At 42.3% G+C, this 25,537-nt stretch overlaps 1 protein-coding gene across 45 annotated transcripts in view; it reads left to right on the top strand.

Annotated features, from left to right (window-relative positions):
• LRRFIP1 (LRR binding FLII interacting protein 1) overlaps positions 1 to 25,537 on the top strand; it is a 114,458-nt gene that overhangs the window by 18,387 nt on the left and 70,534 nt on the right. For 9 of the 45 annotated variants that reach the window (XM_075755997.1, XM_075755996.1, XM_075755953.1 and 6 more), the window contains exon 1: positions 23,957 to 24,075. The exons of the other annotated variants lie outside the window; for them this stretch is intronic. In XM_075755997.1, the coding sequence (XP_075612112.1) occupies positions 24,031 to 24,075 (45 nt within the window). In that variant the 5' untranslated portion in view covers positions 23,957 to 24,030. Of the gene's footprint in view, positions 1 to 23,956; positions 24,076 to 25,537 lie in introns of those variants that run through there. 45 annotated transcript variants of the gene reach the window in all.

Raw genomic sequence — 25,537 nt, forward strand, 5'->3', positions numbered from 1 at the left:
CTGTGATGGATGCTGTATTATGATAATTCTAGAAGACAGGGTATATCTGTAGAAGCAATACTGATTCATTAATAAAATCTAGAGAAAACGAACTCTTGTGCTTGGCAGTTTTTCTGCTCCTCTGGTACATCTCTCTTTCCAGTACACATTTGAGAAGGCACACACTACACCCCCTGCTCCCCAAGTCTGGCAAGTTCAAACTATATAACTTAACTATTTACCTTGGAGAAGAGAATCAGTAGGACTTAGGAGTTAATGAATGAGGTGAGAGACTAGGCAGGACAAGCCAAGAGACTCTTAATAGTTCTGGCTGCTTTTGTGTGTGGTGTACCTTTTATCACTGCATTTTTACTGGAGTCATTTCCTCACATCCAAGATTTTTGGCATCCTGACTCTTCTCTCGATCTATTTCTAGACACTTCAGACCATTGCTGTTTAGCAGTAGTCTCAAAGAGCTTTTTGAAAGGAAGAGCTAGAAAAGCATCCTGGCAAAGTTCAGGAGCAGAACTATCGGCTTCATCTGTTCCTCGTGCAGAGTGATGGAGCTAGGTGTGGGAAGTGCGTGTGAGCAAAGGGGGCAAGGTCATAACTCAGTAACAAATGGCATACATCTCTGAATGGGTTGTGTAGGTTCGCGTATGTTTACTTCTGGTAAAACAACTGAATAACAGTGGAAAAACTAGATTGGAGCTTTGCACTCTGATTGCAATTGGGTTTTTTTCCCCTGTGCAGGAAGGCTGAAAGCATAGCTAATTTCTTTTATAAGATTATGTTGCAACCACTTGCCATCTGAAGCTAGAGCTTTGTTAAAAAAAGACATTGAAAATGACAGCTGAAAGCTGAAAAACCTTGCACACCTAAAAGAGGAGGGATTCATCATGCTTGTTGCTGTTCAGACACTGGTAAGGGCTTGTACAGGATTCTTTGAAGACACCTCCCTGCGTTACAAATGCATTACTAACATTGTCATATGGTGGATCCAGGTAGTAGTTTTGCAAGGTTGGTCTGTGAGTGAAGTCTGCATGACATAGTAAATCTGCATGTAACAACTAGAGTTCAGCCAGCTTCTTTACCACCAGTTTGAGATCTCCCTGTGGCCTGCCTCCCTCTGCAGCTGTATTTCTTCTATTTCTTCTCCTCTTCAAGGTAACAGCATCTACTTTTCCCGTTACGACAGTCCCCCTGTAGACCCTGGATGCTTGCAGTCGTTCAGATGTCACTTGAGGCTAGCTGCCTAGCTGAAAAATAGATTTCCTAATTGCTACAAAATGTGATTTGAGGTCCAAAGACATGTGGAAGTAAGATGACTTTTATATAAAAGCTTAAGAGTAGCATCAATTCTTTCTGACTCTTTTTTAAAGGGGTCCATTTCATGTCTCCAAGTGAATTTTGGGATTTGCTGGGACAGGAGGGGAAACAGAGACTTGTATTTGGGTGCTAAAGCTTGTCTACAAAGATATTTGTTTGCCTGTTTCAGCTCCTCATTGTACCGAGTGAAGTAGCTCCATCATAGAATCATGGAATAGCTTGGGTTGGAAGGGACCTCAAAGCCCATCCAGTTCCAACCCCCCTGCCATGGGCAGGGACACCCTCCACTAGCCCAGGTTGCCCAAAGCCCCATCCAGCCTGGCCTTGAACATTGAGCAATTAATATGACAGATTATCAAATTAATTCTTTTAAATAAAAAAAAAAAAGAGAAAAATTGCTCAGAGCTTTGATTTGTATTGTAATTACTGCTAAAGACCTCTCTGACTCTTGTAATTAATGTTAATAGCCTTATAAATATTCTCCAAATATAATTAAAGGAAATTATATGCTAGAGAAGTAAAGATTAAGTTGCTATGTTGGTAAGAACTAATAGGCTCTAGCAGAACTGTGATTTAAAAACAAGACCTCACAGAGAAAGCAGCAGCTTTCTGGCCAAGATTTTATTGATACTTTTAGTTTGAGGAAATAATACTGTTTACAAACCTTGTGCAATAAAATTAATCGTCGTCTAGAATATTGTCATAATGTTAGGTGTATTTACTCATGTAAATGTTGTTGAATTTCTGGAACGTGAAAATAATATTCAGATAAACTCTCCTAATCTGTGTAGAACTGTAGCTCTACGGTGTCTTAGTGCGTCGAGTACTTAAGGCCGCTTTTTGTGAGAGCGGCTTCTTGACATAGAACTTGATTGATTAGTGGCATTGAGTTGAAAGTGGCTTAACCTTTCATGAGACCGTTTGTTTGACAAAAGGAAGGGGTTTTAAGATTCCGCATCTTTGGCAAGGCGCCTTGTGATTCATGGGTGTAGAAATCTGTTTCTAAAATAAAATCAAACTTTCATTTAACTTTTTTCCTCCCCTCTTTCTCCTAGCAAATGTGTTACATAATCTTCTATAGATACAAAAAAGCAAAGAGCATCCACTAAAGAATTTTCATACCAGGACTGGTTAACACTAGTATCTCTAATCTCTGCTTGGATTTTTGAAGTCTTGAAGGGTAAGTTACTTACGTCATCTTGAAGCTGATCTACTCTCTTTACCCTTTCCCCTGTTGGAAAGGAAGGGTGAGAGCATGTTTCCTGCAGTCATTCCCTTGCAGGGAGGTGAACAAATAAGGAAGGGTTGGGTTACATGCTGTAGTTATGAGAGTTATTTGGAGATGGCTGAGTTGGTCAACAGCTGCAGCCCTCTGCTATCGTGTGAATGGTTTGCTTTTTGCCACACTGCTCATTTTAATGACCTCCATCTGTACATAGTGTAGTCCATAATAGAAAGCAGATTGCTGGGCTGATGGTGTCTACAGTGCAGTGTAGATGCTATAAGTAGTCCAGTCTACTGGGTTGCAGATGAAGGCTGAATATCAAAATGAGGTGGATATCTGCTTCTTTGTTTAGTGCAAAAGCAGTTTTCAAAATGTTGAAATTTTGCCTGGAAAGGAAAGAGATTGGGGGGGTGAGGGGGAGGATGAGGCAGCAATTGCTTGCAAAGGAGCTGATGTTTTCCTGAAAGAGGCAGTTCATAATCTCTGAAATTTATTTTGTAGTTAAATCGCTGTTGGGTTTTTTTTCCCTCCAAAAGTACTGATGATAGTGGCTTACCATTTGGGATTTTTCTCACCATTGAAAGTGGGTGTTTGTGGCTTGTTTTTTTTTTTTTTTTTCCCCTCTGGAGTCCCTGGTTTTATTCAGATAGTGTATTAGTGTGAGAGCTTAAAGGACAGGACCAGACAAATGTGACAAAGAAAACGCAGTATGGGTTTGTCTCAAGGTAAAGTCCAACAAAAGTGAAAGCACTTTTCTTAATCAGAAATAAGAAAAGTGATTTTTAGATTTAGACTTTGTTAATAAGAGTTAAATGATGCTATTTTTTAGCTGCAGCTTATTCAGGTAAAGTTGCTTCTGCCTGAGTTTAAATATATAAAGTGTGGCATCTGAAGCTATAGTTGGCTTACTGGGAATGTACGGTGTAGTGTATTTTCCTTTTCCTCTGCCATAGTTTGAATATAAATCCTCAAACAGCTTACCATACCAAAAATAAGGCTGTATAAATATCTGAGCACATGGAAAAATAACTCTCCTATTAATATCACATTAGAAATTAAAAGAATTACTCAATTTTAGGCACGCAGTGGGGACCTCTTAAATTAGTAACAATTCTGTGAACCAAAACATCCAGAATTTAGGCAGATTTCTGGAAATGAGCAATGCAGTGCTGGCACATGCACTGAAATGACCGTTACTACGTAGTATTTCAGAGGAAGTGTTTGTCTGACAGCTTGTACGTCCAGCAGCTGATGTTTTTCAACCAAAAATGTATGCCAAATTAGGTAACTCTATGTTGCTTTTTTGCTCTTTGTATTCCACTTGCTTCTCCTTAGAGTGCAGTATTTATAGAGAAGATGCTTAACTTAATCAACAACTGTCCAAATGCATAAATTAGTCACCTGAGCACTTGTAATAAACTTAAAATGATCCTATGGAAGGGAATTAATGCCTTAGTGGGATCTGTAAACTCTCATCTCGAGCTGTCAGGTCTGTATTGATAGTAAGGAAGATGCTGTTGCAGCTGGATGCCTGTTAAAACAATTAAATGGAAGAGATGCAGAAAAGAAACTCGCCTATTAATCTTGGGATGGTTAACCGATGGAGTTTCCTGGTGAGAGGAATTTACGCTCCATCTCTCTGTGCAGTATTTATAAGGACTTCAGGATTGTGGCCCGTTGCAGTACTCTTGCTTACGTTAGAATAATCTCAGTCTTCCAGGCAAATCTGTGAGTAGGCTGTTTGCTAGCACTTTTCCCGTTAAATGAAAAGTTAATCACCACCTACTCACTATAAAGCCTGTGGAAGGAAGGAAGAAAAAGTATTTTATGATGACTTCTGATTGACATAATTAAGAAGGTGCTAAAATTCTAGATAGTAAGGCTGCCTCGATCCTGTTACTTCAGTATTTCTTCAGTTTAGTTAAAGGTTAAACGTGAGTTTAATGTCTTATTCATCAAAATACAGGATGTTCTTCCTAGATTTTAACCACAAAAACCCACTATGGCTTAAGTGCTAGGCTAAGTCTGAGATCCTTTGTCTGCACTATTGAAGTGTTTGAGTGTCATTGCTCCTAAAATTACTCTTCTTGTATTTCTGGTTTGGTTGCAGGAGGGAGCAGGAAACATTCCATTTTTCGGACTGATAAATTGCAGTATTTTCACAATCCATTTTGTCATCAATAGAACTGTAGCTTCAACTTTTTGCTTAAACTTTATCATTTCGATATTTTAGTATTGGTAACTCTTGGATTTCAAGATGGAAATCATGTTATTTGCAAAGTTGGTAAGTTGTCGAGATAAATTGTCATCTTAGTTCTGAGCTTCCCGTTCCACCTCCACGTGGGAGCATGACGCAGTCATCCCTGAAAAGGTATGGAGATTCACGTGGTATTGAGGAAGAAAGGCTGAGACTAATTGCTGGTTCATTCCTGGAGATGACTGTATCTTCTCATGGGTCTGCAGGAGTCCTGAATCTCCTCCCTCTGAGCCTGTGGTGGGAATTACACAGAATATAGTAAGGCTTGTGGTGTTGTAAAGCCTATAATACATCTACAGAAGGGATCGGGGAGATGAGTTGAAAAATATATTCAGACCCTTGTGTTCAGTTGAGCTGGTTGTGTCTAGCATGGTTGAGTCTTATTTCTCTTCGAAAGAGGTGAAGTTTCGGTGGATGCTGTTACTCTTTTAGCAGAAGCAAGAATACATTGCTGTGTGCCTGGGATGCTTTTTAGAGCATACATGCTTTCATTGCTTCCAGCCCTCAAGTTGAGAATCAAAACGCTCTTTCAGGTGAAATCAAGTGTTCATAAAAAATTTAGCTTATATAAATTTTGCTTTGTAGGACTGAACTGCTGCTGCTCCCAGAGTTACAGATCTTATCTTCTGCTTAGGCAGTGTGCCTGAGACGCAGACTTAAGCATCTTGATGTTGGTTGTTTATGAGCCTGTCTTTTTCCTTTGAAACAGTTTCCTAGAAAGCCCAGTAACGTAGATGGACCATTGCTTGGGGAGCTGGGACTGAGGACGCCCACGGGCCAATGCACTATGAATCTAATGGCATCATCTTTGAGTGTGTTAGTGAACACATTTGAAGGGTAAAAAGCACAAGAACTGTGCTGAATTCAGGATGAAAAGCCCCTGTAGCATAAAAGCTTTAAATGACACTGTGAAGAATGAAAGACTGATTTAAGGAGAAAAGACTATTTTTATATACAGCTTGTGCTTTAGAAAAAATGCAGTTGCATACTGTCAATTCTGATTTTTTTTTTTTTTTTAAGAATATAATGTTCTACTTACATTTAGTAGAACTCTGCCTCTGTATGGACACTTGAACGTTTGTTTTCATTGTCAAGCCTATGGGCAGTTCTGCTGGATTCAGAACAGGGCCGGTGCTTCGTGTCACTGTGTAGGGGACTATGGCATTGGGGACTTCGATACTGTTTATGCTATCGCAACATAGAGGAGCCCATAAAAAAACCCCAAACACCCTAATAATTATGTTTATGAAGAGCATCAATACCTACTAGTTTTGGAGTGATGTATCCCGTGAGGAACACGCCGCTTTCTAGAGTCTTGTTTTGGCTTTCATGCCATCAGAATGGCATTTGCTAGTGGTACATAGATTTAATGAAACTAATTTTTGAACTATAGGTCAGCACTTAAATTTGTTTTCTCCTTTTTAGTCTCACAACTAGATCAGCTCTTACAATAAACAAGACTTAGAAGACTGATTTCTTTTCCCTCTGCCAGGTATGGTCACAAAAGTGAGAGAACATGGTTGTTAGCGGTTGTATAGCCTGTACCCTTTATAAGTCAGACTGCCTTTTTTTAACACTTGAATCATATTTCCAGCACTAGGGATTCTTTTCCTTTCTTACTCAATTTTCCTTTTGTTCTTGATCTCTTGTTTCTTTTGTTAGCAACAGAAATACTGTTGTGCAAATCAGCTGTGTTGTCATGGGGAAACTTCAGAGCATGAATGTGATGAAAAATAGCCAATTTCAATTTTTTTGATTTTCTGACTGAGATACCACAGGGGAATAAGCAGATAAATCATTTCCTTACCACCCTACGGGGCAAAGGAGTGATGGGCAGCCTTGGTTCAACCGTGCCACTGCTACTGGGTATGAAAGCTGCACAAAGGAAAAGGGAACCATAATCTGTTGTCATATAGCAGTATCCCTTGGCATCCATCAGCAGTCCAAGTCAAGCTTTTTTCGTAGCGCAACAGATTTGCGAAGCAGTGTATCTCCTGCAGAAAGCAGCACATGGTGAGTACGCTTTTGCCATCTGTCCCTTGTTGCTCGTATCCATCTAGTTAAGACCAGAGCTGTCGTTGCTCGGGAGGACAGAGCGGGACGGGTGGCAGCTGCCGTGCTTGTAGTGTGTATTAATGCTCTAAGGAGATCGGATCGAGCCGTGCCCGCCCACGAGTTGCAAAAGGGGAATAGTGCAGGAGGTACGGATTCAGCACAGGAGAAATGTGTGAATTCTTTTTGTAATGCCAAAGCTTTCACCGTGTGAATATTCAGGTTCTGCAGCCACCTCTGTGGGCTGGTCTGTGCGTACCTTGTTGATCCTCTGGATAGATGATTTTTATGGGATTGATGATAATGGGCTAATTTAGAGTTCTTTCTGCTGCAGTGAAAGAACATGGCAGAAGGTCAATCTTCAACGTCATTAAGGGGAAAATAAACCCTTCATCTGGCTTGGTGGTGGTGAGGGATGGCTGTTATTTCAACTGATGCAACATCAAAGCAAGATTTAAAAGGTCAAATAGGTACGCTTTCTTATGTGGGGCGAATGATCGATACTCCCAACAGTATACTTATGTAAAATTTACAGAACTAACAAAAACTACACAAGGAGGGAAAGATGCTAAATAGTTTATACACACATTAATTCCATCACAGGAGAGAGAGCTAGAATGAAAGCTGTATGGTGGTGGTGTGTAAGGAGGTGGGAGTGCATGACTTTACAGTGACTGGGGCAGAAAGCTTTCTTTTTCCATTGTATTTAAGCCATGTGAGTCTGCATGAAAGTGAGGAATGGATTCTAGTAGTAGCATACTAAAGCTGTCACCTACTTTGCTATCTATGCACCATTTGGAGAACAAAACCTAAACAGCTTGAAACAGCTAGTGTAGAGGAAACATCATGTTTAATCCTGATAATCTAAGTAGTTTATTTTGATGTGGCTGCTGATATTGGCCAGATAACTTGGGTACTATTGACCTAGTAATGGTATCAGTGTTACACTTAGCCTGTGCCCATCACAACTACAGCATGTTATAGAGCGTAAATATTTACACAGGTGAGTTGTGATTTCAGCTAGTCTCTGGATGGCATCAAAACATGAACAGTTAAAAGGATATTGTATAAAAAAGAGAGCAGAAATAGGTACCTTTTTGTGAAGAGTAAATATCGCAACAGAGCTGCGATGACATTCCCTTACGCTTACTCTGGATGACTTATCTCCAAAGGTGTTAAACCTGAGCCTGGTGAACAAACTAAGGGCAAAATTTGTATCAGTCTTTTAAAATTAGTTAGCCTGCTTGTGGTTTTAGTGGGGAAAAATCTTTTGCTAGAGGAGGTCAGATCATGACAAATAATTTCTGGTTCAGAGGTGGCCACCGGTACGCATCAGCGTGGTATGCTCGTAGTGTGTGCATTGCATCCTTTGCAGTGGGCATTCGGGTGGCTGGGCTCTCCTCTTAACTTGGGAGGTGCCACTTTTAAATACAAGTCCAGCTTGGATGCGATTTACCTGCAGAGCGTGTGTTTGCTTTGCTTGCCGTGATTAGCTCAATGGGGGTCCTACATCCGATGCAGAAAGCAAAATGCCAGCAGTGCGTATGGGGAGAAGTGCAGGGTTTGTCGGATTTAGTGCTCGTGTCCCAGTGTAGTCCCTGCCTGATAACTCTGTGCGTGACACCGGCTTCGGTCTCCGCAGGGAAGCGAGACAGAGTGTGCTGCCGGGCTGGCTGCCGGCGGCCCTGGAGAGAAGCTGCGGTGTCCTCCAGGGGAAGGCATGCAGCCCCGAGGCATTCCTTACAGGAATGTTCTGTGCACGTTCCCCACTGAAACCGCTGCGCATCTTGGCTACCATTTGGAAATGTCAGAGAACAGGGGTATCCTTCCCTCCCACCCCTCAAAGCGGTGTTTGGGGTGCGGGAGCCTTATTCCTAAGTTGGAGTGGAAGAACTGGCCCCTGAGGAATTGAGGTTGGGCTGGGGACCTCTGTGGTGTCTGGCTGTCCTGACCGCCGCTTACCCAGCGTTCAGTATCGGTGCTCAGCACGTAGCCTGCCGTAAAGCACGTTCTGATATGTGCTTAATACAAAGTGACCTCTTACTCCTGAATAAGTTGTTGCCTAAATTCTTCAAGAAACAGACGATTAGCTGTTGCTAGCATAGCTAATGAGCTGTTTCCACAGGCATATCTTTGTATGTAGAGTTTCCTTAGGATGCTGCTGTGCACTTGTCTGTCTCTTAAATAAGCCATGGATGGATTTTCTCCTACTGCCACATTGTTCAGATAAAAAATAATAAGAGGTATTTGACAGGCTTAGAAATATTACTGGACACCTTAAGTTCTAGCTACTCCGTGTGCCTTTGGGACTGATACTGCTTACTCTGTGACCTGTTCTTGTGTCTAATATTTCCTTGTGTCCAGGTAATTGCCAGGATATTAGCTGTAGCGTCTCTGCAGGTGTAGTGTGTCACATTATGGTGATAGATACTCTGTAGGCATGTGAACATCTTGAAAGAGTTTGTTGCAGCAGAAGGGTTATGATGGCATTTTTGTCAAAACCTGGACTGTTTAGCATGCTTATTCCTAGTATATAGCTGGATTTACGGCAGAGCTTCTCCCCTTTGAAGACATTTAGCCTTAATTTTCCCAGACCTGCTACAGATGCTGTACTGGGTTTGCATAAACTGTGGTTACGTACTCCAGTGGCTTTTCCAGTGTTGATACACTAGGCTTTTAGTGAAGCGGACTTTGAGTGCGGCTCTTGTCAAGCCATTAATGTAACTGGGGAGTGTCCTCTGAACATTTGAGGTTCTTGGCTAACCCTGACATTGCCAGAATTTCGAAAGCCCCATTGAGTTAGTAATGATATAATTCTACATCCTTTTTTTCCCCCTGTATGAATGGAGCAGTGACGTGATTTTGTGATAGTGCTACCCACTGTGAAGTGACTGTTTCATTAATTGTGTAATGGTGTAAAATTCTGCAGCTCCACATGTTTTATTTAAAGGAAATCTTAAACCCGCTGTTAACTAATGCATAGTGTACTAAGCTGAATGCATTCATATGCTGGCCAAATACTCACCACTTCTAGCTTCTGTCTTTGCTTATTTTAACGTGTTTTTCAGAGAAACAGTGTATCGCTCCCGTTTTACTTTATTCTGCTTATTCTCTGCCAGTAGCTATATGAAAAACTGGCTGTGTAGCAGGAACACTACATCTCCTAGATAGATTGAGGCTTGATGACCTCAAGGTTTTTTAAAAACTTTTTTGGCACCTTTATCTCTTCGTATAAATAGCTCACAAGCCTGTTCCCCAGCATTGGCTAGACCTAAAGCAGTGTTAAATGCTTTTGCGAGGTGAAAGTAGGCTTTCTCAGTTACTTGTAGATGGAGCCTATCCAAGCTGTATGCTATATTTACACACTGCGTTCCCTAACAAGTTTTAGTCTGTAAGATGCATGTGGTATCTGCAGATTGGGTATAGTGTATTTAAAAAGCATGCCTAACAAAAGATTTGTGCTGGACTTAGACAAGTAAGTCTTTCCATAATTCAGTTTGTATCTAGCTACTGTCAGCAACTCTATCTTAAATTTATTCATACAGTTTTTTAGGTAATATTTTGATCAGCAGCAATTCTTAGATCTTTTGAAGAGTCATTTAAAACAGTCAGGTAGCGCTACTTGCTTCACTCGTGTTTGCTGTGAGTAGCTGACTAAGTTTGCCGTTCATGCCCTTGAGTCTCAACTGATTGAATTTTTGGAATTGGCTTGGCAAGTGTACATTTTTATCAGTGCGCTGCTTGTAATGCAGGAGGCAGGAGTGCTTCACGACTGTATAAAGTACACTGGCACGATATCCTCATGTAACTGCCACGGAAGAGCAGGTAGATGCTTGGAGTTCAACGGGGACAAACTATTGGATTTATCTGTGGTCGGAAAAGGTCACAAGGAATTCTCGGTGACCTCAAGGAGATGGTTTTTCCTTTCAGGCAGCATCTCTGGTTTCAAGGAGCTTCGTTACTTCCCTGGTTAATTGGTGCTGTTGAGCCGTGGGGATTTGTTACCTATTAAAGCATCATTGCTTCTAGTGACATGGAAGGCTTTGAGGTCTTCTCTCCAAATTTGAGTTAGTTTAAACTCTTGTACTCTCTGACTGTGCGAGGTGATACAGCTATAAGCATCATTAAAGCTTTTGGGAAGCTGCTGTGTATCTTTCCTGAAATGTTACTATCTATGAAACATGAACCATTGTCAGAGCTAAGAAAATAAACGGCAGTTATTCTGGTGCATAACTTATGTATTGCTTTTTTGGTATAACCTAAAAGCCTACTCCACTAGTAAACTGTATTGGGACTATTAATAACATTGGACACTAACTTTCTTGAATGATGACCAGCAAATCTTGTATTGTCTGGCAGACATGCCTCTAAACCCAATTGTGTTTTGTATGTCTGTGGCTCTGAGTAATTCTGCATCCGTAACAGACGGCTTTAAAAAAAAATCAGGGAAGCATGAGGCGCAGTTGGGGGTTTTGATTAAAGTCTGTGTTGGGGCGACTGATGCATGTGAGGTCTATTCCCAAAGGAACCCAGAACATGTAAAAAAGGGGGGAGTGGTGGGTTGGGTGGGGGTTTTTTTGTCAGTGATACTGGCTTGCTAGCCACTGTGCTGGATTCCGATTCCTACTTTTTCCCCTTTTTCAGGTGAGTAGTGTGTGCGTATAACAAAATACCTGCTGAGGTCACTGTGTACAGTCCCAGAGGGAGAAACCTGGGAAGGGAGAGCAGTAACAAAAACTACAGGGAGGGGGATGAGAACAAGTCCAAACGCACCCTGTAGGAGCTGCTAGAAGAACTCGTGATGGGACTCGGCCTTGGCCAGACACCACACGGGCAGGCTCAAAGCCCGAGGGAGCCGTTGCCAGAGCAGAGGGATGATGCAGTGGCTCCTGCATCAGCGGTCACTGCATCAGTGACCCCCTGAGCTGCACTTTGTTGGTCTTCGTGGGATTGCCTTGAAGCATGAAAAGAAGAAATTCTGTCTCGAAGTATTAAAAAAATCTTCTGTCAGTCTTCCCTCTCTATTGAACTTTATAGCTGAATGTGCCTTTTTTTTTTTTTTTTTTTTTTTTTACAATTCCTGCTCTTAACTAAGAAAAGGCAATAAATTATTAATAGATCCTGAAATATTGGGCTGGGAGGTAGGAGACAAAGTGATGCGGGAGATTCTGCCTCTAAATAGGTATTCAGCTGAGTCCTCAGCTTCTGCTTTGAGCTCTGAGGTGCTCCTACTTAAAAAAACCATCTAACTGTCAGCGAAACATGCAGCTGAATTATTTGTTTCTATTCTTTCACGTAAAAACACGGCTGTCACACAGTTGTGGGAGTCTGCAAGAAACAATATTGTGAACCTTTTCAAACCTCTTAATATTTTTTTTTTCTTCTGCTGCGTTGAAGTGATGCTGAATGTGGAAGCTGTTACCTTTTGAAAGGCTGGAAGTTAAAGGAAAAAAATGTGTGGGTTTTGTTGGGGCTCTTTAAAAGCAAAGTTAGGGAAGATTTGTGGGGGTTTGGGGGTCTGGGGCATCTGGAAACTTAACACAAACCCCTGCTGCCTTTGTTGCTTTACTACTTGAAATGCATTGGTAAGGGTAATAATTTAAGGAAGGCTGAATTACCATTATTATACCTTCTACTGTGGTCTCTTATCCTCTTTGTTATCCCAATGACAGATTAAAAGGTGCTAATAGTTTTCATCCACATCCTCAATGACTGAATAGCCAGGTAACTGAACGTTGACACTGACAATTCAAGGATCTAGCTTTGTGTGATGGAAGTACTGTCTCTCTAAAAACACACCAAAAAATGTTTGCTTTGCTTGATTGCTGCTCCCTCTGGTGGGTTTCAGGCCAGTTTAAACAAGCTTGAAGTTCATTCTCAGTCTTTTTAGATGGAGTAATTAATCAGCAGTACTGCTCTGATCTACTGGATGGGATATTGACCTTAGCACTTGTTTCACTGCATACCTCTACAAATCAGAACATTCTTTTGTATCAAGAGGACTAAATGTCTAAAAGCATTTAATTCACTTTTTAATTTTAACTTTTTTCAACAACTTGTACTGCTGTGCTATAAGTATGATTTACAGGCTTCTCTCTGCTCTTACAAAAAAGTATCGCAACTGTTCCACACTTGGCAAGTACCACTGTACTGACTGTATTAAGAAATCTCTCATTTCTCCTCTCCTGTAGTCAGCGCTTCTGAGTTGTACTTCACAGGCTATTGCTCTTGTCTGCAGAGAGCTGCTATGTTATGCAAGTTGCTCCTGAAAAATAAATTCCAAAAAAGAGCTCTGTTTGCTTCCTGTGTGCTCTCCTGTAAACCTAATGAATACAAATGCCATTGCTGTGCGAAGGACTAGTTCTTTTTCCTCAATTGCCCTGCTGGCATAAAATCTCTGTATGTAATGTGTTGCGTCTGAAGATTTCAAAATATTGCTTGTATGTATTTTCCTCCAGAGGGACGTATTATCTCTATTCTCTGGACAAGAAACTGAAGCACAGTGGAATTCTGAATTGCTCCTAATTGATGGCAAAGACCTGTGCAACTTCACTGACGAGTTCTTGGCATGAAGCTCTTCAAAAAAATTTCCCATTGAAGCTTAAAAGAGACAAATTGTTCTGACCTATTGCAAAATGGAAAGGTCCCATATTAGTGTGACACTGAAATAACAGCAGTTCACATGATCTAATTCCAGTCTTACACCATTTCAAAATAATGATACAGTTTGTCTTAGCACTGGAAGCTGTTCAGTTGCAATCGCTTAACTGATGTTGAGCTGTTTGTATACAGGGACTGGAACATGGCTCTTAAATCTTGGGTCCCTTAGGCTTTGGCACGTGTCTCCTATGCTTTTATTAGGCATTTCCCCCCTCCCCAATTTTTAATTTTCACTAGTCTCTCATTTCTCTTCCCTCTTGCGCTCTCTTGATCTATATTCATAATTTATTTTAGCTATGTTTTCTACATATCACACTGCATGCTTTGTTTGGTCTGCAGTATTTTCAGCACCTTTTCCCCTTATCTCTTTACTTCACACTATCTTCTTTGCATAATTTCTCGATACCATATAACTTGCATGGCCAAGAACTGGACATTTCATCAGTGTCTGACCAAGCGGCTCCAGCTATTGGGTATCTGATAACGTCTGAAATCCATTACCGCCTCTGTACCTCTTCAGGAGCATATAATATGGGGTTCAGTGCTTTACTTGAAACTTCAGATTTTTGTTTTACTTGGCCTTAAAAGGATAAATCAGTCTGAAACTTGTCTGGATACAAAGACTGTGGTTCTGTGGAGACCCAGTGGTGCTGGCGGACACGTATTTCCCTGTAAATGTATTTGTTCTTACTGTGATCCAAATAAAGGCGGGGGTTTGGCTGCTTTTTCTTTTTTTTAGGTGATTAAACCCAAAAGCAGGTACACTTGATTTGAGAAACAAACCAGAACTTAATCTTGTATTTATGCCCTTTCTTAAAGCTTTATGTAACTACTGGTCATAGATTGGGTAATCCCTAAAAAAGTGTCAGGAACTTTTATTTCAAAATCTGTGGTTTTCTTTTTTCTTTTTTTTTCTTTTTTTCTCCCCTTCTCTTGACTGGTAGCTTGAGCATTGTTTTAAGCAGTTGCTGAGGTTTGTATCTACATTTTGATGTGCTAAAAGTGCAGAGCCGTGTTCAAGATTTGCCAACTTTTATTCAGATGAAATTTGCAGTTCAGTGGAGACCAGAACATGGTACCTACAGATTACATTGCTTGTAGCACTCCCCAAACTTCAGTTCTTATTTATATTTCAAATGTTTTTACCAGTCAGGAACAAGAACTCTGTTTATGTCCATGTTCAAAAAGATGTTGGCATTCCCCCAGCCCTGGAGCCCTCCCCAACCTGTGTTTATGCTGTAAAGAAGCTGGATGAAATATTGCTGTTTATTGCAGGCTCCAAATTTGGTTATTGTGCTTACTTTCTCTGTGAGCATGGTCAAGACAAACGTCTTTGCTCTTCAGTAATATCTACCGATGGCTGAATTAATTTTGCGTGTGTGTTTCCTTACTGAGAGTCTCTCAGCTGACCTCCCTGTGTGCTGGGTGCCTGTGGTCCTGCTGGGAAACACTGCTTGCAGCTTTGCTCCCTCCCTGGAAAGACATGGCAGTCGAGCACCAAGAGTCTGAAATAGAATTCAACTCTTTGTTTATTTATTTTTTCATTATTGCACTAATATATCAAACTAGCAAGAATGCAAAGTCATTAAGGTAGTAACTTATCTTTCATATTTCATTTTATATTTGGCTTAAGCGAAAGTTGTCCAGTTCTGGATGTGACCAATTCATTTGCGCTACCTGGATAACCATAGTGCTTGTATTATAGCAAGCATGCTGTTGTTTCTCTCAAAGAAAAAAAAAAAATGCAGAATGCCAAACATACTTCCCCCCCCTCCAATAAAGGTTGAAAGCCTTTTGAGATGTGCATACTACAGCCTTACTGTGGGATGGGTTTTACGAGCTCTTATCTCCCTTAGGTACCCTCTGTTTGCATACTACCCCTCCTTCAGCCAGATTGCTTTAAGCTCTCTGAAGTCTGCAGTGAACTCTGTGTGACTCTAATTGCAAAGGCTGTTCTACAATCAAACAGAAACACGCTATTGAAAAACTATTCTGGAATACAGTCATTCTACTTGTGTGTTTTGAGGTTCAGTTTTGTCTAAATTTTAAACGAGGGAAACGGTCGCTGCGAAAAACTGCTGATCTAATAGAGGGAGAATAAAAGGATCCAGTGTGGTCACTGTAAAAGAGAAATTTCTCTCTTTATAAAAAGAAGTTGAGTAAAGTGGAAGAAACCACTGAATGCAGCTTCATGCAAATAAGTATTTCAGGACACAAAGCTGGGAAGCCTTGTATGCTTGTAAAATTCCAGGTCATATTTGCTAATACTGTCAGCTGCTTTTGTTGAATTTTTTCCTTGTAGGTATTATTGTAAACTCAACAACTCTGTTCTGTTTATTTGAATGAATGATCCAGCTGTTTCCAAGGTCAATGTTGACTCCCCCAAAACTATTTTACGTGAGTAATAGTCTTGATCTAAAGTATGAGTGCAGTATTATATAGGGGTTACAAAACGTGTGGCTTTGTTCCTTGAGGTAACAGCTGTAGAGCAGTATCCGAATTCTCCTCTGGTGGGGGCAGCCATTTACTGCCTAGAGCTATTTTGAGAGGAATCGCCAATTGAAGAAGTGACGTAAATGTGGTTAGTTGATACTGCGTTTGTCCTCTGCCAAATACGCTACCTATAGAAAACTGGCCGGGGTTTAAAGCTGTAACACACTTCTGCAGAGCTGCCAGCCAACATCCTATACTGGAATTGTTCTTTCCTCTCTGTTTTGTGGGGTTTTTTTTCCAGAGTAAGGAAACTGAATAAGGTAGTTAAATAGCAGTGGAAGTGGTATGCTCTATATACACAAATTTCTGCCAGTTTAGGATCCCTTTCCATTTGTAAGGAGTGATCGTCCCATTCTCCAAGCTCTGGAGCTACCATGCTCATGAAAATCTCTGTTTTTACGGGATTCTATAGAACAGATGAGCTGTCACGCTAATTTTCTTCTGAATCTTGCCTCTGAAGCCGCTTTGAACTCTCCACCACTTTCTCACAGAGAGGGTTTGTTTGAATTGAAGGATGTGCTTCGAGCACTCTTCCCTCCTACCACAAGCCCAGTGCCTCTTAAAGTGGAATCCAGTTTGCAGCTAACCCACCTGCAGCTGAGCTGGTGGCTTCATATGCAAGGGGAACCCCACATCACAACAGAGACCACACCAGGCGCAAGCCCCTGAAGAACTTGTCGACCAGCTCTTTGTTACTAGTGTGCAGGTGAAGGTATGTGACCAGGTGGGAGAGGGAAAGAGAACACATCACCTTCCTGAGTAAATAGTAAATGGTAAAACAATATCACTTTTAAACCCCAGGGGGGAAACATTGACTAAGGGGATAAACGCCTCTAAAACACTGCTAGGATCTATAGAAATTATTACAGGATACTTCACTTCTAACAGGTCTTTTAAGATTGATTCCTTGTGGAAGGATTTACTTTGATAATCCATGCCAGCTCATGATGGAGTTCAGTTATTGTTTAGACTATTTTTAGCAGCAGCCCCTTGCGACTGCATGGCGATATAATTTATGAAGTAGGATGCAACTCCCTAATTGTCTTTTACATCGTAGAGCCGTATATGCTGTTCACTGCAGCATTCTGCAAAATAAACATTCCCCTTATTTATGGGGAAAAAAGGTCCACGTCAACAAGACTTTTCAGCCTCTGGTCACATGCTTAAATTATATCTCCAAGATGGGTTTCCTGGCAAACACATAGGCAAATGTTTCTCCGAAGTGGACAGTGTTCATGTGTAAATTTCTCATTAGTCGTGGGTCTCTTCCCCTCCTCCTCTTCCAAGTGTTTGGCTCAAAACGTTAAGCAAGAAGACCAAGAATGCTGACCCCTTAAACACAGATAACGCGCAATAGCACTATCGGCATGCCGGAGGGGAGCGTCCGCCTGTTTATACTCCCTGTTCCTGGTGCTTGGGAATTAATGAAAAGAGAATAACAAAGCTCTGGCATTCTGAGAAACTTTAAAAACAAAATAAATCAGCCTTGGAACGCCCTTGCAAGAAAAACTTTTCATGAAAAAACTTGTTTAATCTCCCACCAAACTTCAGTCTGTAGGATTGCATGGTGTGAATGAGTCCGGTTTAGATGGCAGTCGGGGTGGTCATGGGAAGCACTGTAACAGTTCTTTGGCCAGTTTTCCTCTGTAGGTGTCCTTATCGTCCCCTTTGTAGGGGAAAATTGGACACTTCTCAAAGTGAATTGTCAAATTTTTTTTGCTAAGATGTTTGATAACGAGATTTTTCAGTGTTTGCAAAGGATCTTAAAGATCTGATCATTGTACATTTAAGATCCCATACCAGTTTATTCCCTGTAGGGGATAAAGTCAAATATTTCAGCTGAAACCATAATTACGCTTAGCTGTAAGTCTGAATTTTTGGACTTGGTTTTCACTGTGAATTGGATGTTGGTTGTCTTTTTTTTTCTTTGTGTCTTGAGTTGGAGAGCTTGATGAGGTAACTGTGGTGCTCCCAGAGTTTTCAAACGCTGCTTGCGTTTCCCCACCTGATGCTCCTACTGGAGGGGTAGGACTGAGGTGCAGAAACTCTGCCCTTCTGCATGGTGTTCTTGGAAATTACCATTGGTTTTCCAAAATTTGCAGTCGTGGAAATGGTTAATGCAGCTTACCCATCTTTAAAGCTGATTAGGTTTGAGATGCCTGGGAGATGGCAAAGCCTAATAGTGTAAATACACCAGCAGAGAAGCACTTTTTTACAAGTAAAAGTGTCTTACTGGATCTTTTTTTTTTTGTTGTTGTGTTTTTTTGTTTTTTTTTTTTTTTTACACAGATGTCTGTATACTCAGGTTCTATGAGATGCTCCCAACCAAAACTAATGTTTTAAAATTCTGTGGTTTGGTTGTTTTGTTGGTTTGGGTCTTTTTTTAGGTTGGGTTTTTTTTTTTTTTTTTTCATTATTAAGCAAAGGAACAGAAAAGTTTGAGTAGGTCAGGAATTTATTAGCTTATGGGAACTATTCTTAAATCTGGCTCTTCTAAAACAGAAAGATCACGTAACTTTCCATAAACCCATATTTCAAATTTCTGAAGCTTTCTGATAGTAGCAAGGCATTAATATATTCCGTCTCAAAATGCTTTTGAATTTAAGTTGAATGAATTCCCTGAGCTGAATGATAAAGACGCCACGTATAGGCTACCCAAGGGTCTTCCAGCTTCCCCACTAGCATGACTCAGTTTGTCTGACTTCAGCGCGGCCAGAGACACTTGCGCCTGGTTCAGCGGTTTCCTTCCTCCTCCTCGCTGCGTCGCGTTCTAGCCTCACTAGAAAATAATCTATTGATACTGGCAGTACATTTTGGTGATGAAAACCGGACGTTGTTTTCCTAAGAAGCACTTAGTTGTGTATACTTGAGTTCATTGCCTTGGTTACGGTTTACAAGGAGGTTTTGTTAACTCTGCCAACTGAGCTGCAAGGGTGCCAGGATGCCCACAGCGGACCGGGATGATGAAGTGAGATGCATGCGTAGTTTCTTCTGTCTTTGTGACTTCAGATGGGTGTTACTCCTTAGATTTTTTTTTTTATAGACTTTCTTGAACATTAGAACAACAAGATTATGAACGAGGTTTTGTTTTTTTTTTTTTTTTTTTAAAAAAAGGGGGGGGGGAAGCCTGAGTAACCAAATTTTTCTTCTTGCAACCTTTTTGTCCACAAATGTGGCTTGCTTTGTCTGTTCCCCTATTTGGAAAGCCAGTAGTAAATGTGATACCGAGGGACGCTACTTGAAAAGGAAAAAAGGAAATACACAATAGAATTTCATTTTTTAGATACATAACTGAGCTTGTTTAATTTATATGTAGGTGACATATAAATTAAACGTGTTGCAAAGTGACTGCTCAAGAATTAATGTCGGGGTGGGCCAAATTGGAGCCAGCGTGCTCGTGTTGCAGGGGTTTTTTCAGTGCTTAAACCTCTCTGTGAAGGGTTTGATTATTTTATTCCTACCCGAAGCCCTGCTTCTATGCCTTTTACACTACCTCTGGCACATAACACACCCCGAAGACAAAAATAATCAATTGGGTGTGACCTGTGTTGGAGGGCAGGCTTCTTTGGAATTTATTTGCGTTATCAGTGATTGTAACGTAACTTAAAGATGACTGTGTGGTCTTTCCCGCTTTCTTTTGACGCAATTCTTTGGTAGTTATGGGCAAAGAGTTGCAGTTCTGTGAAACTGATGTTTAGGATTTAAGCCTGTATTTGTGGAGAAATACAATGTATTGTGTGCAAGCATGCTTTTTGTGTGTGTGTGTGTGTATGTATGTTTGCAAAGGTGAGGTGTGTTCACCACGGAGAGATAAGGAGCCTGTGTCGTCACAAATGGAGCTGCTATCTTAAGTGCCGTAAATTTTTTCTGCTTAGAAGTACTTAAGATGAACTTGCAGTTCACCAGGTTTCTGAAAATGTCACCTGACTTTCCCCCCCCCCCCTTCTTCTGTTACCTGTTTTTCTTATGCTCAATTTAGCATTGTACTACATGTAATGCGTATTTCTATTGTGAACATTCTTCCTGCTTGGATGTCTCCCTGAATTCATGTCACTCTTGCAGTGTTCTATTTCAAATGGGAAATGCACAGGCACAAGAACTGTGTGCTGAAGATAGATTTAGCAGAACTTCAGATCCTTTGGCTATCTTTCTGAATGCATGGGAGGTATGACTAGATAAATGCTGCATTTTAAGAGAGTAAAAAAAGAAAAGGTAGACTAATATGCACTTTCAGACAATGTTCTCTAGGTGCTGCGTCCTCCTCCGCTCCCCCAAGTTACATAGCAGCAGTTCGAAGGGCAAGGAGTCAAAGTTAAGTGCTATCAGCTTAACGATGCTACGTAGCTTTGGTGAGCAATGAAGTAAAATGCATCACTGGCTTCCTAGATTGTGGCTCAGCTCCTGTAGTTACAGAACTGTATGCGCTTGCTTTTTATTCTGCAGTGTCTGTGGGATCCAGTGGAGTGTTGAGTGCCAGGAGGGATGAGGGAGAAAGTGTGTGTGTGTGTGGGTGTAAAGAGAATTCCTGTTCTTGGGAAATCTGTCAGGACCTGTTTGGAAATCCAAGCAGAATGGGCCTCACTTCGTATATAATCAATTCAGACACGCTGAAGTGTGTGTTTTGAATGCTGTATTGCTGAAAAATTGAAGTTTGCTAGAATTAAAAAGACCTGATCCTTAAGTTCCTGCCCAGCAGGTCCATAGCACTCTCGTGTGTCTTAATCTGTCCTGAGGTATGAAGTGCTTCCTCAGCGCTTCCAAATGAAACCAAACAGCTTGGATTCCATGTTGATTTAAAAAGCAATTAGAAAAAGGAGGGGTGGGTGGTGTGTCCTCAGTAATTCATGCATTTTATAAGAAGTACTTGCATCTCTGGTGTATCTTTCAAGTGACAGATAGTACAAAAACTGTACAGATTTGCCAGTGAATTTAAGGGGAGGTTAATTCTCATTAACCAAGAAAACTGGAACAAATTGTCTATTTTAAGCTAAAATGAAAATATGCATACTTCTTCATGCTGAATTGTTATCATTCTTCAGATTTACACTGTTAGCATCAGTTTCCTTTCCTTCTCTGTTAAAACTTCTACATATAAGGTAAGACATTTTTCCTGAAGAATTAACTTCAGTGCTTGGCCCTTGGCTACCTTGGGGTGAGCTGCCATAGCCCAGAAGCACCTTTTTCACAACTGAGTAAGATTTTTGGATTTCTGCAATGCTTAATACTGTTTACTACACCAAAATTAAATGCTGAGCAGTCTCTGGGAATTAGGACATAACTTCTCTTGGACTCCGGGCTGTTCACAAAAGGCAGGTTTGCTCTGTAACGGAGAGGCTTAAGGCTCAAGGCGCATTTCCAGGCGAGCCAGCCAGCTGGGACAGAAAGCACTGCTGCATAGGGTCTTCCTTCAGTTCTTCTAGATTTCTGGTGTGCTTTGCTCTTGCTGATGGAGGATAAGGGAAATGTAGCAGATTAGGAACTTTATCAGCCTTAAATAACAGGGTTAGGGCTGTATGTTACACCACCTGAATGGGAAACCATTTCCCGATCACGTTATGTTCCTGATTTCAGTATAAGTCATACTGGGGGACGAAATGGATATCTGTGAAACAGAGATTTAAACTGCAGATGTTTTCTCTGTACTGAATGTTGACTGCCTATGAAGTGTGCTGGGCCGACGATGTGAACTGGCTTCCCTTTCTCCTTTTGTTTTGTGTATTTTGCTATGCAGGCACACCTATCCTATCCTCCAGCTAGCAGGTTTACCAAGGAGAAATTGAACACAAGGCTATAGCGTATCATTGAATCTCCAATTATCAACTTTCAGAGTGGCTTCAGCCTGACTTTTTCTAATGAAGGGCATGCAATTATGTTCCTGCTTCGCAGGAATGTGTATCGTTTCTATATTGATCAGTTTTTTTCTATTGTCATACACACACCGGAGTGGATTTAAGACAGTTCAGATTTATTTTTTTAAACAGAGTTGGGCCTTTACCTTGTAATGAAGGAAAATGCAAATCAAGAGGAAGAAATAGTTTGTAGGCTCAACAGATGGTTTTGGAGTTTAATGAAAGGTGGAGACTTGGAGACTTTATTGCAGCCTTTCAGTATTTAAAGGGGACTTACAGGAATGGTGGAGAGGGACTGTGTACAAGGGCATGGAGTGATAGGACAAGGGGGAATGGCCCTAAGCTGAAAGAGGGGAGATTTAGATGAGATATTAGGAATAAATTCTTTACTTTGGTGGTGGTGAGACACTGGAACGTGATGCCCAGAGAAGATGTGGATGTCCCATCCCTGGCAGTGTTCAAGGCCAGGTTGGATGGGGCTTTGGGCAACCTGGGCTAGTGGAGGGTGTCCCTGCCCATGGCAGGGGGTTGGAACTAGATGGGCTTTGAGGTCCCTTCCAACCCAGGCCGTTCCATGATTCCATGACTTATGTAAAACCACAGTCTGTTTTACAAATGCAAAGCTTCCCTATGTTAAACCAGTGTTTCTCCGAGGGCCAGGGTGCAAGCTAGACATCCCTAATGTCTTTTCTTTCAAGGAGGTATGTCTGGCCTTTCCAGGGACATGGCTGGGGTCTAGAGAGTGCCCATGAATCCAGCTGAAGTATTGCCACCTGAATGCAAAGTAGTGCCAGCACTTCCAAATTAGCTAAAATACCGTCAGCAGCATGGCAGCGTGTGCTCTGCCAGTGTGAAAAACCAGATTCTCTGTACTCAGCTGGCAGCTCATGGAAAAACTGAGCTCAGTCGCTGGGCGGAGGATTCGCAGGGCTCCCCAACCTGCGCCGGCTGACCAGGAAGGAGAGAGAGCGTGCAGGGTTTAGTTGCTAAGGAGCAACCTGTTTTGCTTGTCTCTGCAACCAGAGAAAATCTGGTGCCAGGAAGAGATGACTCTTCATGTATTCTATTGTTCCTGCTGCAAAACTGCAGTGGATAAAATGAGCTGTTTAAGCTTTGGGAGAGGCTAGGTGTGTGCATGTCAAAATCAGGGGCAATCGAGGGATGGCACTAATTTCCATGGAGCCGAGACTTCTGTTCTGACCGTGCCTTGAATTGTTCTTGGGGTATTGTCCCATTTAGTGTCATTTTTGAAACACTTGTGTCCTTTAGTCCCTCTAATTTTTCCCTTAGTGTGTTTTAGGCTCATCCAGCTCATCATAAGAGACCTTTTGAAATACAGAATGCCCCCCCTTTTTTTTTTTTGGTCTAGGTACTATTCCTGCAGTAGTCTCAGACCTCGATTAGACTTTTTTCTTTTCTCCTGGCCTTTTCTTTTGCCTTTTTTTTTTTTTTATTGCTTAGTGTATGCCATTTCTTAAAGAATAAACCCAACAGTGGCATATCCAGCGCTGATCACTCATTTTAAGCTCAGCTCTACGCAACCCAGCACACCATTCTGATATAATCGCAGGAAATTAACAACATTTACGCGGTTTATTTCTGCGATGCAAATGCTAGTTGATGTGGGAGTGTGTGTGTGTATATATATATTAAAAAAAGGCATCTGTTCAAGTGCTTCTGAATGTTACCTTCCAGCACGCTCGGAGAAGCGGCTTGGATATGTAGCCCGGAGGGCGGACGTACTGAGCAGGGAATTGTTGGGTTGTTCCTGAGGGTGTTTCTCGTCCTCGAGCATAAAAAGCAGGTTATGAGCTTTGAAGGCGTTCTCAGAATTGCTTTCTCCGATTCAAGCTGCTTAAGGGGAGCTTGTTGCCGGGGTCCGGCGGGGATTTCTCTAGTAATCACCTCTGGGGGCCGATGACTGAAGCAGAGTACTAAGCGGGCTCCCTTCTGCCGCCCAGACACCCCCCCCCCCCCCCGTCCCCCCGAAGGTGGGAAGGGCCCCCCTGCAGCCGCCGAGAGCAGCGCCCAGCCGCCCGCGGGCTCCCCGGCCGCGGGGCCGGTCCCGGCAGCGCTCCGCCCCCCCGGAGCCGTGAGGGGGGCCGAGCCGGGCCGGGCGGCTTCCTGTAGCGCCGAGCGGCGGGGACAGACGGCCGGCGGGAACGGAGAGGGGGGGGGCCGGAGCCATGGAGGCGGCGGGCGACTGCCTCAGCCCGGCCGCCCGGCAGCAGGTAAGGCAGCTTACACCCAGCCCGCTCGGGCTCCGCTTCGTGTCCGGGGAAAACGGGCAGCGCGGCTTTGGCCCCGGCGCTCCACGGAGCGGTGGCACGGAGCGGCGGGGTGCGCCCCTTGCTCCTCTGTCAGACGGGCTGTGCCTCTCCGCTGCTGCCCTCAGGCTTCCCCTCTGCCCCTGCCCTCGCTGTCCCAGCTCCAACGGGGTGATCTGGGGACCTGGGGAGCGGGCCGGGGTTTGGGACCACGGTCTGTAACTCAGGGCAGCTCTGCAGGGGTGGGTGCTGGTGAGGGTCTTATTAAGGTAGGTAATTCTTTAAAGCGCACGGAATTTTCTAAGGTTTTCTTTTTAAAAATCAGAGGCGAAAATGTAAACTGCTTGCTGCTCGGTTTGGTGTGGGAGCAGATATGCCTACTGAACCTGTTAAATGTTTTCTAAATAAAGTTTCAGAACAGCCCTCTGTGACTGTAAAACGTTAATGGGTGGGTTAGTCAGCCGTTGACATCAACTGTCACTCTCCGGTTCACCACTGTCACCGTATGAACGGGAGAGGAGCTGCTAGACAAGCCCATGGGCCTGTCTGCCTAACCAGTGACACTGGTACGTGGGTATTAGAAGGGAATCCTTATGTTCACGTGTAGGCTAAGGCTCGTGAACATGCTGCCTTTTAATACTAATTTGGATTTAAGAGAAAGGTGAGGAGTTACGCAGGATGTGGATGGACCGAGCCCTACGTGACTCAGAGGCTCATTGTCATGAGTGTGTGGTGCAAGGTATGTTTATATTTATAACTCAAACGAAAAAAATGTCAGGTAAAGAGGCTGGTTTGACCTCTAAACATAGTAGTCATTTGTAGACGCTCTTGTTTCCGCTAAGGAGCGCGTGATAACTCATGGTGAGCTCCTGGAACTCGCTGGTTTAGGTCACTTGTAACTCAAGTGGAGGCAGGAAAAACTTTGCCGTGGGTTAGCAGTTGTTTTACCTGATAGCTGTGTTGGTCAGCCGTGTTAGAGGAATATTGCGAATCGAGTGCTGCTTGTCCTTTAAGTTCTTTAGTACAACAAACCTTCCCAGATTTCTTTTGTTCAATGAAGCATATGACTTCTGTAAATAGAGTAAACAGTTGTATAACACTTGAGGAAAAGACTTTATATCCAGAATGTTGGAATGGGATGGCATCAGTCATGAAAAACTATGCTTGCCCCAAAAGCGACTTGCTGGCTGTATCTTCAGTTGAAATCGGTCCGAGCATAGTTATTGCAGAAATGCATAATAGTAGTTGTATTCAGCGAGCAGGTGCAATTTAGTTGGGCAGACTTGTGTTTTAAAGTTTCTCTGACAGTGGGATCAGAGAGCTTTCTGAGCATGGTTTGGTGCTGGCAAACTAACACTTCAGTCCTCCACAAAAAATATGGTACTAACTTTGATTACTAGTCTTAGGAGCAGATAATTTTGAGTGC

The sequence above is a fragment of the Balearica regulorum genome, chromosome 6 (genome assembly GCF_011004875.1).
Source record: "Balearica regulorum gibbericeps isolate bBalReg1 chromosome 6, bBalReg1.pri, whole genome shotgun sequence".
In the NCBI taxonomy this organism is placed as follows: Eukaryota; Metazoa; Chordata; class Aves; order Gruiformes; family Gruidae; genus Balearica; species Balearica regulorum.